The following is a 13,391-nucleotide window of genomic DNA, read 5'->3' as shown; positions in this document are numbered from 1 at the left end:
TGTTTTTGTACAGAAGGAGGAACGACCCTTCCCTCAAAGTGGGTCAAGAGGCTGATCTTCCCTCTAAGAGGATCAAAATCGTTGCGAACCGATCCGGGTTCGTAACAAATGATTTTTCACAGCCTGTGTTCTCCCCACAAAAATCACAAACCCAAGTTAAAGCAATGTTTGTTGAGGTGAAAAGCATAGAAACATGGATTTCCACCGATAAAAAGAGTGACAGCCGGGCTATTGGGCCTCCTGTAATGATCATTGCAACCCACAAGCACATCCATCTCTCCTAACAGATTTTTTTTTTGGACATAGGATATCCCCATCCCATTTTAGGGTAGGACTAATCCCTATGGATGCACGCAATCACCCGTAAACCATGTTCATCGGGTAACTCCGAGGGGACTCGAACTCGGACCCGTAAACCACATGCAATCTCCTAACAGATTTATCTCCTGTTCACATTTACAAGTAACAACGCCCGGGGTCACTCTGTAAGCCTGATTTCTTTCTAGCAAAAAGGGGTTTTATACGCTCATTGTGCATCAGATGAACAAGAAAAGGTCTGTTAATTAAGGGCCTCTTTGGATCACTGTTTCAAAATGCGAATGCGGCCAAAACGTGGCCAAAGAAAATCCTAGTGATTTGGTGCGATTGAGTACTCGGTTGACGTGATTGAGTACTCCGTTGATTTGGCCAAGTACTAGGCTGACGCGGTCATAACTACGGAATGTGAAAGGAGTTTTGATTGACTTTGTAAGGCAAAATGCAGACTAGGACAAGAATGCGGCTAAGGTAAAAGGGAGTCGACTGGGGGCAAGTCAACAATGACGCAGGGGAGTTTCAAAACTATGCTTTGGATTCCATTAAAATTTATAATTATTTCCAAATAAGGTTAATTTTAAGTTAATCTTATTTGCAAATGGAACATTAAGCCAGCCATTTTGGAAGAACTCTTAGAGGATACCCACGGAGGCACTAAGTTTAACTTATACGATGCATAAATGTAAGATAACAATAGGATGCTTATCCGATTAGAGGGGCAGCACATCACAATGCTATAACCTTCTAGCACTTGGATTTTCTTACAACAATACGTCAATTATGTATCCTGTCCTATTTAGTGGTGATTTTCCAATTGATTCACCACTTTGTTTAGTTAATTGATTTCGGGTACTTCAGCTACTGTAAATGCAAATTTGTATGCAATATCAGATCAGCAGCTAGATAATAAAACAGCTAATTAGCTCAGGAAAGGGAGGTTAATTCTGTGTTTAGGGTCTGGAAACTGTGATTTTATGGCAGCCTTTCATAAAGTAGTTGTTATCCTGTGGAGGGTATCTACATTGATTTTTCCAGTACATTATTCTTTATCAACTTAACAATTGACTGCGAAGCTTTTTAGCAGACGGGTTAGTTGGTAGTAGAGCTTTCAGATTTATTGGGCCTAGTCAACCTCAACTTGGGCCCTTCGATGTCATTCTCATCACAAAAGTTTGTGAGTGCCAGCACTCCAGTACACAATAAAAAGGGCTCTTATATACAGTAAGGCTTACAAATAGAAGGAATTTCTACTGTTGGTTGGATTTTGAAAAGTACAGGTGCAGAAAATGGGGCCTTGGGTGCTAAAAATTGAAGTTGACTCCAGCTAAATGCCACTCATCCAGAAATAGAATTTGTAAAAGGTATCTCAAATCATCTCTTGGTTGGACTTGAGAGACCTCTGGGTCCCCTTAACAGCTGGTTACAAGTAACAATTTAGATTCCAATACGTAACATTATTTTGCAAGGCACTCAAATCAATCCCTGTCCAAAGTTTTCAAGTAAAGCAACGAGATTAAGGCGATAATTGCTGCGACAACATTGTGGAAACATCACAATGAATTAAGAATAGTGATATTCTGAATGACAACACCAACATAATCAAATCAGACGTTAGGTGGCATGTCTCTCCAAATTTCCCCTCTACCTTGTTACATCTTACATGTGGCCGTAACTTTGGCACCACAGGATGCAATTAGTCTAGCATTTTACAATGGATAGTTGTGAGAGTTTTCCAAAAAATCAGTTTCCAAATGGGTAGCAAAAAGAAGAGAAATTTTCCCACACGTAAAGATCAAGCGCTCAGAAGCCCATGTGCCGATTCCAACCAATGTCTCTGTATATACAAAGGCCAGACTTGAGAGCAGCTCCAAGGAGTCTTGCTCAAAGATTGATGGGGATCAGATCTCAATTTTCATGTGAGCTGTGGGCAATGAGCCTGAATCAGATGAATTAATTATCCATCAGTAAATTAGAACTCTTAAATCCTAAGGAATCAAATTTGCAGGACATTATTCTTTTCATACCAGGAAAAGTTTGTGATGTGAATATTGTTTCCTGGTTCTGTCCAAAACCCATCTGGACGACACTTTGGAGATCATCCTCCCAGAATGCCGCAAGCTGAAAATCGAAATTTCATGTCTTGCTTATTAATTTGTATGGGTAGAGATGATGCAACTGTGCTGGGAGGCTTGAAAGACGGGCCATTTCAAAATTCAAAAGAATTACCTGAGAAGAAGTATTGCCATATCCATCAACAGTAGGTAGCTGCATGCCTAGAGTTCGGCGTAGTGTGGCATCTGATGGATTTACAGAGCATTGGGTCTCCGACCCATTCGATACAACACTCTGTAGGGGTCCCTGTTGAGGTTGGTGGTTGAATGAAAATGCTGACACTGAGGAGTCTAATGGGAACACCATCTGTGGAACTGAACCACGCGATTGAAGTATCTGAATTCGCAAGGCAAAAAACATAATTGGTGGGCACAAAATAAAAGCATCAAAGAAGAGAACTTAGGCATTATTCTTAATCACACGACTTACATCTTTTGAGAGGAGAGTCTCCATGTTGAAATCTAGCCTCGGATTCACAGTAGATAACTTCATAGAAAGGAACTGGAAAACATGACAGAATGTCAGCAGCACAAACCTAATATATGTTTAGGACAACATAATTTGATGTGCAATCTGAATTTACCTCGACCTGACGCTGTAATGACTGTATATAGTTTATAATTTCATCAAGCATAACTGCTTTACCGGTTATCTACAGCAAGGATTCAGAGTTGAAGTTGAATTTTCTAATTAAGCCAACTTTTCATAAATGTATGAATACAACAGTACTAATTGGTAATCTTTCCATACCTTATTGCAACCTGGTACAAGATCTTGCAGGAACTTCATCCGTTCGCTAATCTTTTCCCTTCTGACCTGGCATAGAACAAAGGCAGAGTTAACAAAAATCTACTGACAATGGTAAAAACTAAAAACAAAGAATCATACACTCAGAGTGGAAATTATTTGCTTCTTACCCTTTCAGCTAGACTGTGGCTATCTGTAGCTTGGCCTCTTCTTGCTCTGACATGGATATAATCTTGCTTTGGCGGTTCCGGAGGCCTGGAATTATCTTTTGTTTCCTTCTGACCGCCATCCCCTCCGCTCGCACTGCCATTCTGTTCGAACTTTGGCTTCGCCGCATCCTTTCCAATTACAGTGTCTTCTGATGGTTTGCTTCGCTTCGCATTTGAATCATCTTCAGCTGCCTGCAAGGCAGAATTTTGAATCATTTAGTATCCCCAAGATGCTTAATTGAGAATTTGAGTGAAAATTAATTTTGGATCATTTAGTATCTCCAAGATGCTTAATTGAGGATTTGAGTGAAAATCAATTTTCGATCATTTAGTACCCCCAAGATGCTTAATTGAGAATTTGAGTCAAAATCTACAAGATGCTTAATCACACGACTTACATCTTTTGAGAGGAGAGTCTCCATGTTGAAATCTAGCCTCGGATTCACAGTAGATAACTTCATAGAAAGGAACTGGAAAACATGACAGAATGTCAGCAGCACAAACCTAATATATGTTTAGGACAACATAATTTGATGTGCAATCTGAATTTACCTCGACCTGACGCTGTAATGACTGTACATAGTTTATAATTTCATCAAGCATAACTGCTTTACCGGTTATCTACAGCAAGGATTCAGAGTTAAAGTTGAATTTTCTAATTAAGCCAACTTTTCATAAATGTATGAATACAACAGTACTAATTGGTAATCTTTCCATACCTTATTGCAACCTGGTACAAGATCTTGCAGGAACTTCATCCGTTCGCTAATCTTTTCCCTTCTGACCTGGCATAGAACAAAGGCAGAGTTAACAAAAATCTACTGACAATGGTAAAAACTAAAAACAAAGAATCATACACTCAGAGTGGAAATTATTTGCTTCTTACCCTTTCAGCTAGACTGTGGCTATATGTAGCTTGGCCTCTTCTTGCTCTGACATGGATATAATCTTGCTTTGGCGGTTCCGGAGGCCTGGAATTATCTTTTGTTTCCTTCTGACCGCCATCCCCTCCGCTCGCACTGCCATTCTGTTCGAACTTTGGCTTCGCCGCATCCTTTCCAATTACAGTGTCTTCTGATGGTTTGCTTCGCTTCGCATTTGAATCATCTTCAGCTGCCTGCAAGGGAGAATTTTGAATCATTTAGTATCCCCAAGATGCTTAATTGAGAATTTGAGTGAAAATTAATTTTGGATCATTTAGTATCTCCAAGATGCTTAATTGAGGATTTGAGTGAAAATCAATTTTCGATCATTTAGTACCCCCAAGATGCTTAATTGAGAATTTGAGTCAAAATCTACAAGTAGCAATTAACAATTTAACATACCTTGGGATCTTTAGCAGAGAGAGAGGAAGCAATTTCCTTTGGTTTGCCCTTCAGAGTAGCTTTTCGTTTTCTAGCATTTATCTCATTTGATCCTTTCCTTTCACGCAGAGCTCCCCACCAGTAATTGGATCAGACCCAGAAAATTCGTCTTGAGCATTACTGAATTCTGTGTCGTCGGGGCTAGACGACCTCGATAATCTATTGAATTTCTTGTCCGAAACAGACGCACAAACAGACGCTGAAGCAGAGGCAGACCTCATCTCATCTTGTAATGTGAACTCCTTATTCTCCAAAACGCCTGTCTGAGATCCAGCCCTAAGAGACTTCCTTTGTTCCATTTCGTCTCTCCGTATACTCTATGGGAAGGATGGCTGTCTATTTGCAATGAGGGGGTTTCCAAACCTAAAACTTCTCAACGCTGGCTCCCTCCTCCTGATGGATGGATAAAGCTGAATTTTGATGGATCCTCTCTTGGTAATCCTGGTGTCGCAGGCATTGGGGGATTATGCCGTAATTCCAAGGGGGATGTTCTCTGGGCTTTCTCGGGCCCTATTGGAGTGGCGGATTCGTCAGAAGCGGAAGTAAGAGCTGCCCATTGTGGGCTCAAACTGTTGGATCCGTCTGTTTTTCATAAGGTGATAGTGGAAGGGGACTCATCTAATGTTATTCTCTGGCTTCAGGGGGAAGTCTCTCCTCCTTGGCGGTTTCTATCTCTTTTCGATGAACTCAATGATTTAACTCTTCTCTCGGCTTTATCCTTTAGGCACGTGAGACGGTCAGCTAATTCAGAGGCTGACTCTCTCGCTAGGAGTGGTGTCTTTCGCCCAAGCCTGGAACAGTTTGATTATTTACCTCCTTGATATTGTATTTTGTTTTCTTTATGTAGCTTGATCGAACCAGCTCGGTTCTTAATATATTCTTTTACCGCTTCAAAAAAAAAAAAAATTGGTTGAAATTTCTACTACCAAAACATGAGAATTTAGCAGCCCTCTCTGCAAATCCAGGATCACTGGCGAATGTCGCCAAAGTGTGATGTGTATTATTCATCATAGAATTCCCCCAAACGGGCAAATTCCCTCTGGCCTGATGATCCATCATGGAAAGATTAAGCTTAGGGGGAGAATTCAAAGGAGTACTATAACATGAAGTGTTTGTACTATTGTTATTTCCACCAATCCCTAATCTCTGAGATTGTGGCGAGATTTCCCCAGAGTTACAAATGCTCCCCAATTTCCCAATCAATTCTCTGATAACAATGCTCTCGTTAGGAACATTTGACGCCACCGGGGAAGAGACGATAGAGCTCAGTTCTGATTCGAATGGGGCGCTCTGATCTATTGAATTATCCCAATTGAGATTGAGGAAACAAGAAGTTAATTGATCAGAAGAACAATTTAAATCTCCAAATTGAACATCCATAGTAGAAGAAGATTGCCAATTGGGTGGAGAAGAAGATTCTCTGTAACTCAGAGAAGGGGGACTAGTGTCATTCAGAAAAAACTTCTCCTTTTCCATATAAACCGCCAAAATATCACAGACCCAGATGCAAAAAAGTGATAAATAGCCAAAAGGTCACAGACCCAGATGAAAAAAAGCAAAAAAAAAAACAAAACCCAGAAGAAAAGGGAGGAGATTTGGGTCTTCTAATGGGGGTGTCTGGACAAAAAAAGACAAGAAATTACACTGAGGAGGAAAATGGGAAATGGGTTTAATGAATTTGAAGATGAAACAATGTCTTAGTTAATGTAAGTGTTGGGAGAAAGAGGGAGATGAAACAATTCTATGTAGCAATGACAAGAGAGCTCTGATTTGTGGACACGGACACGCGTGTCGCGTGTTGACACTGACACGGAGTGTCGGACACGGCAAACCCCCAACATTTAGAAATGGGTTCACGGCTAAAATAGAAAGTAAATATAATCATAATTTGTTGATATGGATTCGGGTGTCGAATTTCAACACGAATATGAGTTTCTAACATGGCAACATCAAAAAATCTAGAAATGGTGACAAGTACATATACATAAAATTATTGATGATTACACAAATACGTGTCCAAACACCCACATTAACTCTAACACTCCTAGCAATACATTTAAAAGTGTCCAAAGGAGTGTCGACACGTGTGGACACATGTCGTGTCGGACATAGGAGGACGTGTGTCGTGTCGGACATGGAAGGACGTGTGTATCAACACTAAATTCAAAGTGTAGGCTAAATTATAGCAGGAGAACTGTTGCATTCCCGGAGGAAATCATTTCCCCACCCCCTATTGAATATTATCCTATGCGGGGATGCATAAATTATAGAGTATGTTTAAGAGAGCAGCGAGAATCTGTAACATAAATAGGTTCCCTCCAGTTGTTCCTTTCTGTTCATATTCTCTCATACCTATCCTATTTCAAGTTTTCATGTTGTTTCACCCTAGGAAAAGTACTTTTAAAACCCCTATAAACCTAAATGCATTCCCAGAAGCAAAGGTCTTTTTTTTTAAATGATTCCCACAAGCAAAGGTCTTAAAGACCCACAATAGTGTCTTCATCACCACTCAAATTAATGATGGTGCCTTTATATAGAAAAAGCAATGACGAACACTGAATGACAAAAAATACAGAATCAAATAATGGTGTTCCATAGATCCAAACCATCCCAACCCCATAAGCCTAATGCAATAATAGATTGCAACACCATGAGAATTGCACTGACATCAAGATCTACATTAAGATGAAATTCAACTTTAACAAGAAATGATGAAGAGAACCCAAGCATCCAGAAGTGATAAGAATTAGAAATTTCAACTGGGTTTTTTCAAGGGCGATACAAATTCTACAAGCAGCAAAAAATGAAAAGCAAAAACCATCAAGTGCGGGGATTGGAAACCTACTTCTGCTTACCTCCCTCTCATTACACATGGGGATCTGCAAAAGCACCATCGGATAATCGTTAGGATTCGAATTCTCAATGTCCTCCCCAAACTCAGCCAAAGGCACGGGCTTTAGCCCACGAAACTTGATCCAGAAACAACCAAACACCAAGAGAATCCGATCCACCGACTGGATCAAGAAAAGAACAATGCACACATTGGCCAAAGCCTGTAATGGTGGCGCAAGGAAATTCGCCCTAACAAATAACCAATTTGCATAGAGAAACTCAATGAGACCGGAGAATTCAGCCGAGGCCGATGAAGGTGGACTAAAATGCCAACCTTTGAAGAACGCAATCAGTTCGAAGAGGAGAAGGATTACGGCTAGGATTGAGAAGGCTTTGATTATGCGGTAAAGACGAGATTCAGATCGATTTGAGTTAGGGTTTGAAGAGGAAATTCTGCGATTCGCAGTGAGGAAGAGGGAGAATGTGGAATTTGTAAGCCAAGCGAGAAATTGAGCGGATTGTTGGAATTTGAGGAGGAATACATAGGATCTTTGACGCGCGTTTCGACTCCGTTCTTTCTCAACCGTTAGATCGGAGGTTCTGCTACTGGGAGATTGGATCTCGACCGTAGACCAGTTAGGGGTTTCAGATTTGTCGAATAATCCTGTTCCTCCTCCTCCTGTTGTTGTTGACCCTAGGGTTTTCTCTCTTTCCCTGTTCCACCATTCCTGGAACTCGTAATTTGGGGTGGGAGGTGACATTTTTTGTGTAAAAAAAAACCCTAGTTTCTGAATTTGAATTGAATGTTTCTCTCTTCTTCTTCCTCTTCGTTTTCTCACACTGTCACCATTATTTCTCTCTCTCTCTCTCTATGTTCGTACTTGATCCGGTATTGCAGGGATGAATGTGGCTAAAATTAGCTCGAGACTCCTAAATTTAGAGTGCTTTTATTCTCTTCAATTCCTTTCTTTCATGTATAGAGAGAAAGGTTTGTGTCGGAGGGGGAATTTGGAGGATGATGGGGGCTGAAACTCGTTAAATTTGGGGGGGTAAACATTTCAACTAAACAGATTTGGCGAAACCGCCAAATTTAGGGCATTCTGATACTTTATTTGGGAAGATGATTTTTTTCACCCCCTTCAGGATTATGCACCCCACTTTTCAGGTGATTTGACGTCAAAAAGCGCTAAAGTCTGCCACAATTCACGTTACAAGTGGGGCGCATAATCCTACAGGAGGCAGCAAAAGTACAAGTGTGGGACCACTTCTTCAATTATCCAAACTGTTCACTGTCTGTCACAAACTCACAATTATGATTTATGGATAGCCCATGCGTCCAAAATGCACTGTTAGAAAACCATATGGTCTTACTTTTTTATGTAGGCAAGTTAGGGTTAGGGGTACCCCACGACGATTTCATTATTGTATAGAAAATAATGTTAGTATATTGAGTCTCATGACTTTTCAGAAGAGGGGATAATGGGAAGATGAATATCTTCTCCTTTACAATGAAGTCTCACTTTCCATTTCCTTCTTTAATCTTTCAGGTCATGGACAGCTATAGGTTTCTTTTATAACATTTAAACTGTGAATCCAACTCCATCCATATCTCATTAATCTCTTCCCTTCTTGCCAGAGATATTCCTTGGTAGATTGTATGAATTGTCAATGCGTATAACTCTCCTATAATAATCACATTTGGGGAAAACCTGCAGCCCGCACTTAAGTGGCCCTCACCGCACCCTGATTAGGCCTCCAATTGTTGCACCCTCTACAAACGATGCACTGGGGTTGAGCTTTAAGCTACCTCTTCCCAATTTCTACACTATATTAAGGCTTTACATGTTTGGATCTCAAGAATTGTTTTTTAGTCCAAATTTATTATTGGACTCAAATTTAAATATAATTTGAGGCTAGTAATCAGTTTTTTACTTGTCATTGGGAGTAGGGGTGTTCAGGTTATAACCGAATAACCGAACCGAATTGGTTTGGTCGGTTCGGTTCTGTATTTTCCCTTTTCGGTTCAGTTTCGATTACTTTATTTTATTTTGAAATTCGGTTATTTGAATTCGGGTTCGGTTATCTCAAATAAAAAATTCGGTTAACCGAATAACCAAAATTATGGATAAAACCATTATTTTTTCAAAAAAAAGTGCTATATGGGCACTCCGTAGGATGATCAAAACCGTCCATTTGATTGATCACAACTTAATTAGGTTGTGTTCAAAAAATCATTTCGATAGGATGATCCTAGCCCTCCGATCCAAATCGAAATATTGCTTTTTTTTTTCCTCCTTTTCTCCTACCATAACCGAATTTTTAATCGGTTCGGTTTTTTGAAATTTCGGTTTGGTTTCGGTTATCGAAATATGATAACTGAAATTATTTCGGTTATCAAATTTCAGTCTATTCGGTTCGGTTATAACCGAACGAACACCCCTAATTGAGAGTGAGAAAGAGGAGGTACTTTTGCCTAAGATTTAGGGAGGTCGGGATGGAGACGGGTGAGAAGGAAGAGGAATATGTCTCCACGCTTTAGTCCGAAAAAACTCATTACGAGGAATTTCAGAAGTGGCAAATAGTCACTCCATGTAACCTCATTTAAGAAAGTTAAATAACCAATTAAATATGTTTTGAAATGACTAACGAACAAGATTCTTTCATTTTTATTTTTTTTACGATGATTTGATAGGAGAAGTCTAAAAAAATATATTTTAAGAATGGATGTTGAACATGCCCTAACTTATCAAGAAGAATTTTATGATAATTTATTTTCATATATACAAACATCCCCTAAGGCTTTGTTCACGTGCATTCCTCATATGGAAAACCCTATGAAATGACTCCATAAAAAGGAAAAAGAAGATAAAAGAGAGAAAAAGCGTTAAGAAATAGAAGCAAAAGAACCTATTATTTTCCTTTCTTCGTTGTTCTTTTCATCTAACAATGCAGGGGTAGAGAGAGAGAGAGAGAGAAACTCATGGTATACACTAGATAATGCAAGAGTAGCCACAACTTACCTCGTAAAGAAATGACAAACTGAGAGCTCTGTCAAACACCCCATGCTAGTAGTTTGGCATTTTCAAATGCCGATGGCTACAGCTTGATGTGCACCCTGTTGTAGTTGTGTTTGACGCGCGCAAGAGAGAGAGAGAGGTGCAACTCGGGCCAGGTTCAACCCGAAAAATTCACGGGTCAGGTCCAGGTCTAGGAAGTTGAACCCGAATCGGGTCGGGTTCGGGTTCAGGTTGACTCGACCTGCATTAAAAACCGTCATTTCTTAATTTATTTTTTTTACCACTTTTCTGTTTTGTTTTTTAAAGAACGTAATGTCACGCCCCAGACCGGAGTTTGAGACAGCGTCGTGAGCCCATGGCTCAACCGCACAGGGCGCAAGGCAAAGTAGATCATATCATCGTAGTTATATTCATAACCATATGTCTAGAGTGAATTTACTAAAATATCCCTAACTAATTCTATAGTTTACCAATTTGCCCTTAAGGTATAAATTGATGGAAACATCCGTGTGATAGGGTATTTCACATAAAGCCTAAAGGGAAAAGATATCACCATAATCGACTCAATCCGACCCAACCAAACCTGAATTGGGAAATTGGGCCGGGTTCAAGTTGAGATATTAATTTTTCGTATTGGGTTGGATTAGCCTATTACGGATGTTCTCTGTGCTGGATATTCTCTGTGATTCCCTGTATAAATCATGTCCATATTTAGCTCATTAACTTGCTGCTATTAGGACCTTGCTTATAGGACTGATTCACTGTAATTAGATTGATTTACACTGTAATTAGATTGATTTACTTTCCATATTTAGCTCCCTGTATTTTCTATTTAATTGGCAGTTTGTACATCGATTGAATTAATCAATATATGAGGATTTTGTATTGCCCTATACTCAAAGTTTATCATGGTATCAAAGCAAGGTTGAAACCTGCTTCTTCTGTCTTTTAATCTTCTCTTTTCCTTATATTGCTGCCATGGAAGAATCACCTTCTTCCACAGTAAAGAAATCTTCACAAGTGGTTGATCCATTCGACAACCCTTACTCTCTCTACCATTCCAACAGCCCCACGGCTGTTCTCGTCTCTCCACCTCTCAATGGTGATAATTATGCTACATGGATTCGAGCCATGAAAATGGCTTTAAGGGCCAAAAATAAGTTGGGATTTGTTGATGGATCCATTACAATTCCGAGCAAAGATTCTGAGCAGTGGATTAGGGTCAACGACATGGTCATCTCTTGGCTCTTGCACTCTATCACGCCGGAGTTGGCTTCAAGTGTGATATATGCAGATTCTGCACATGAGATATGGGAGGACCTAAAGGATCGATTCTCACAACCTAATACCACGAAGGTTTATCAGATCAAACAAGACATAGTGGATTTGAAACAAGGTAACCTTTCTATTTCAGTGTACTTTACACGTCTCAAAATTCTTTGGGATGAACCATCTTCCTACATCTCTCCACCGGATTGTCAATGTGGTGCTTCTAAAAGGTTTGTTGAATTCATTCAACAAGATCAAGGCATGAAATTCTTACAAGGATTACATGAGTCATATGCCTCGTTAAGGAGTCAATTGCTTCTCACGGACCCCTTGCCGTCTCTTGCTAAGCTATATTCTTTGGCTCTCCAAGAAGTGAAGCAAAGAGAGATATCATCAACACATCAAACCAAAATGGAGGCTGCTGCTCTTGCATCCAATGCCTCTAAAGGGAATTACCGTCCCTCGAATTCACCGCATCGAGGACAAAAAAAAATCAATTGCATTGTGATCATTGCAACATTGATGGTCACACTGTCAACAATTGCTATAAAATTCATGGATACCCACCAAAGAAGACCACAGCAACAAGCACAAATTGCTGCACTCATTGCAATCGAGAAGGCCATATTGTCGAGACCTGTTATAGAATTCATGGCTTTCCTCCCAAGAAAGCACCAGTCCTCAATCCATGGAACCAGTCCCAACTGAAAGGTCTCCAAGTTGTGGGATCCCAGGACAATAGCAATAACAGGCAAATGAGTACCAACACTAATTGTCCATCCGTCTCACCTGATCAGTATGCTCAAATTCTTGCTATTCTGCAGCAAGGTAATTCTCAACCCTCAGCGCAATTGGCAAGTATTGCTCTCTCCACTATAGCTTCATCAAATAATGATTGGGTATTAGATTCCGGAGCAAATGAACACATGTGTTCATCACTTGATTCATTGCATGTTGTGAAACATGATTTACAATCCATAAATGTCCAGTTGCCCAATGGTTCACATGTTCCAATCTCTTACATTGGTTCAGTTCATTTTTCATCTGATTTGCACCTGAACAATGTTTTGCACATTCCGTCATTCAAATTTAACTTGCTATCCATCTCTCAGATTACCAAAGCATTGCATTGTTCTGTCACATTTTTCCCTGATTTTTGCATTTTTCAGGATCTGTTATCGAAGAGAACGATTGGACTGGGCCATGTGCGTGATGGACTTTATTACTTGACGAGACCTACCACCCTTTTTGCTGCATCCCAAGACTCCCTTGATGTTTGGCATCGACGTCTCAGGCACCCCTCAATTTCTAGAATGGAGACTTTTGTTAAATTGTTAGATCCATCTATTAAAGTCCACAATAAACATTTTTGTGATATTTGTCCTCTATGGATGTAAGTGGGTTTACAGAGTTAAATTTCGTTCAGATGGGACAGTAGAACGATATAAAGCTCGTCTTGTTGCAAAAGGCTTCACTCAGACGGAGGGCCTCGATTATCATGAAACCTTTGCTCCTGAGGCAAAACT

General features: G+C 40.0%; 2 protein-coding genes across 3 annotated transcripts; both read right to left on the bottom strand.

Moving 5' to 3' along the window:
• Positions 1–1,512: 1,512 nt before the first annotated feature.
• Positions 1,513–8,572, bottom strand: LOC143860525 (uncharacterized). 2 transcript variants are annotated; one of them, XM_077371205.1, is made up of 12 exons: positions 7,603–8,567; positions 4,270–4,500; positions 4,103–4,168; positions 3,936–4,004; positions 3,782–3,853; positions 3,345–3,575; positions 3,178–3,243; positions 3,011–3,079; positions 2,857–2,928; positions 2,542–2,763; positions 2,340–2,433; positions 1,513–2,251 (listed from the first exon to the last, which is right to left on the bottom strand). In XM_077371205.1, the coding sequence occupies exons 1-12, from the start codon at positions 8,338–8,340 to the stop codon at positions 2,214–2,216; spliced, it is 1,968 nt and encodes a 655-aa protein (XP_077227320.1). In that variant the 5' UTR covers positions 8,341–8,567; the 3' UTR covers positions 1,513–2,213. The 2 variants fall into 2 exon arrangements, with proteins under 2 accessions (XP_077227320.1, XP_077227321.1); XM_077371206.1 differs by lacking the exons at positions 1,513–2,251; positions 2,340–2,433 and having other exon boundaries at positions 2,581–2,741; positions 7,603–8,572.
• Positions 5,051–7,595, bottom strand: LOC143860526 (transcription factor bHLH62-like). The gene has a single exon (XM_077371207.1). The coding sequence runs from the start codon at positions 6,221–6,223 to the stop codon at positions 5,630–5,632; it is 594 nt and encodes a 197-aa protein (XP_077227322.1). The 5' UTR covers positions 6,224–7,595; the 3' UTR covers positions 5,051–5,629.
• Positions 8,573–13,391: the final 4,819 nt, after the last annotated feature.

The sequence above is a fragment of the Tasmannia lanceolata genome, unplaced genomic scaffold (genome assembly GCF_043159265.1).
Source record: "Tasmannia lanceolata isolate RefF3 unplaced genomic scaffold, GAP_Taslan_0.1 ptg000037l, whole genome shotgun sequence".
NCBI classification, from domain to species: domain Eukaryota; kingdom Viridiplantae; phylum Streptophyta; class Magnoliopsida; order Canellales; family Winteraceae; genus Tasmannia; species Tasmannia lanceolata.
Note: the sequence above shows the minus strand (reverse complement) of the source record. Positions and strands in the feature narration are given on the sequence as shown.

Bases quoted from the DNA above. Each gene is read 5' to 3' on its own strand.
- LOC143860526 (XM_077371207.1), bottom strand. From the start codon at position 6,223: ATGGAAAAGGAGAAGTTTTTTCTGAATGACACTAGTCCCCCTTCTCTG.
- LOC143860525 (XM_077371205.1), bottom strand. From the start codon at position 8,340: ATGTCACCTCCCACCCCAAATTACGAGTTCCAGGAATGGTGGAACAGG. The intron at 3,576-3,781 runs GTAAGTCGTGTG...TCTGCCTTGCAG, and splicing joins AGACTCTCCTCTCAAAAGAT to GCAGCTGAAGATGATTCAAA. The intron at 2,434-2,541 runs GTAATTCTTTTG...TTCGATTTTCAG, and splicing joins ATGGCAATACTTCTTCTCAG to CTTGCGGCATTCTGGGAGGA.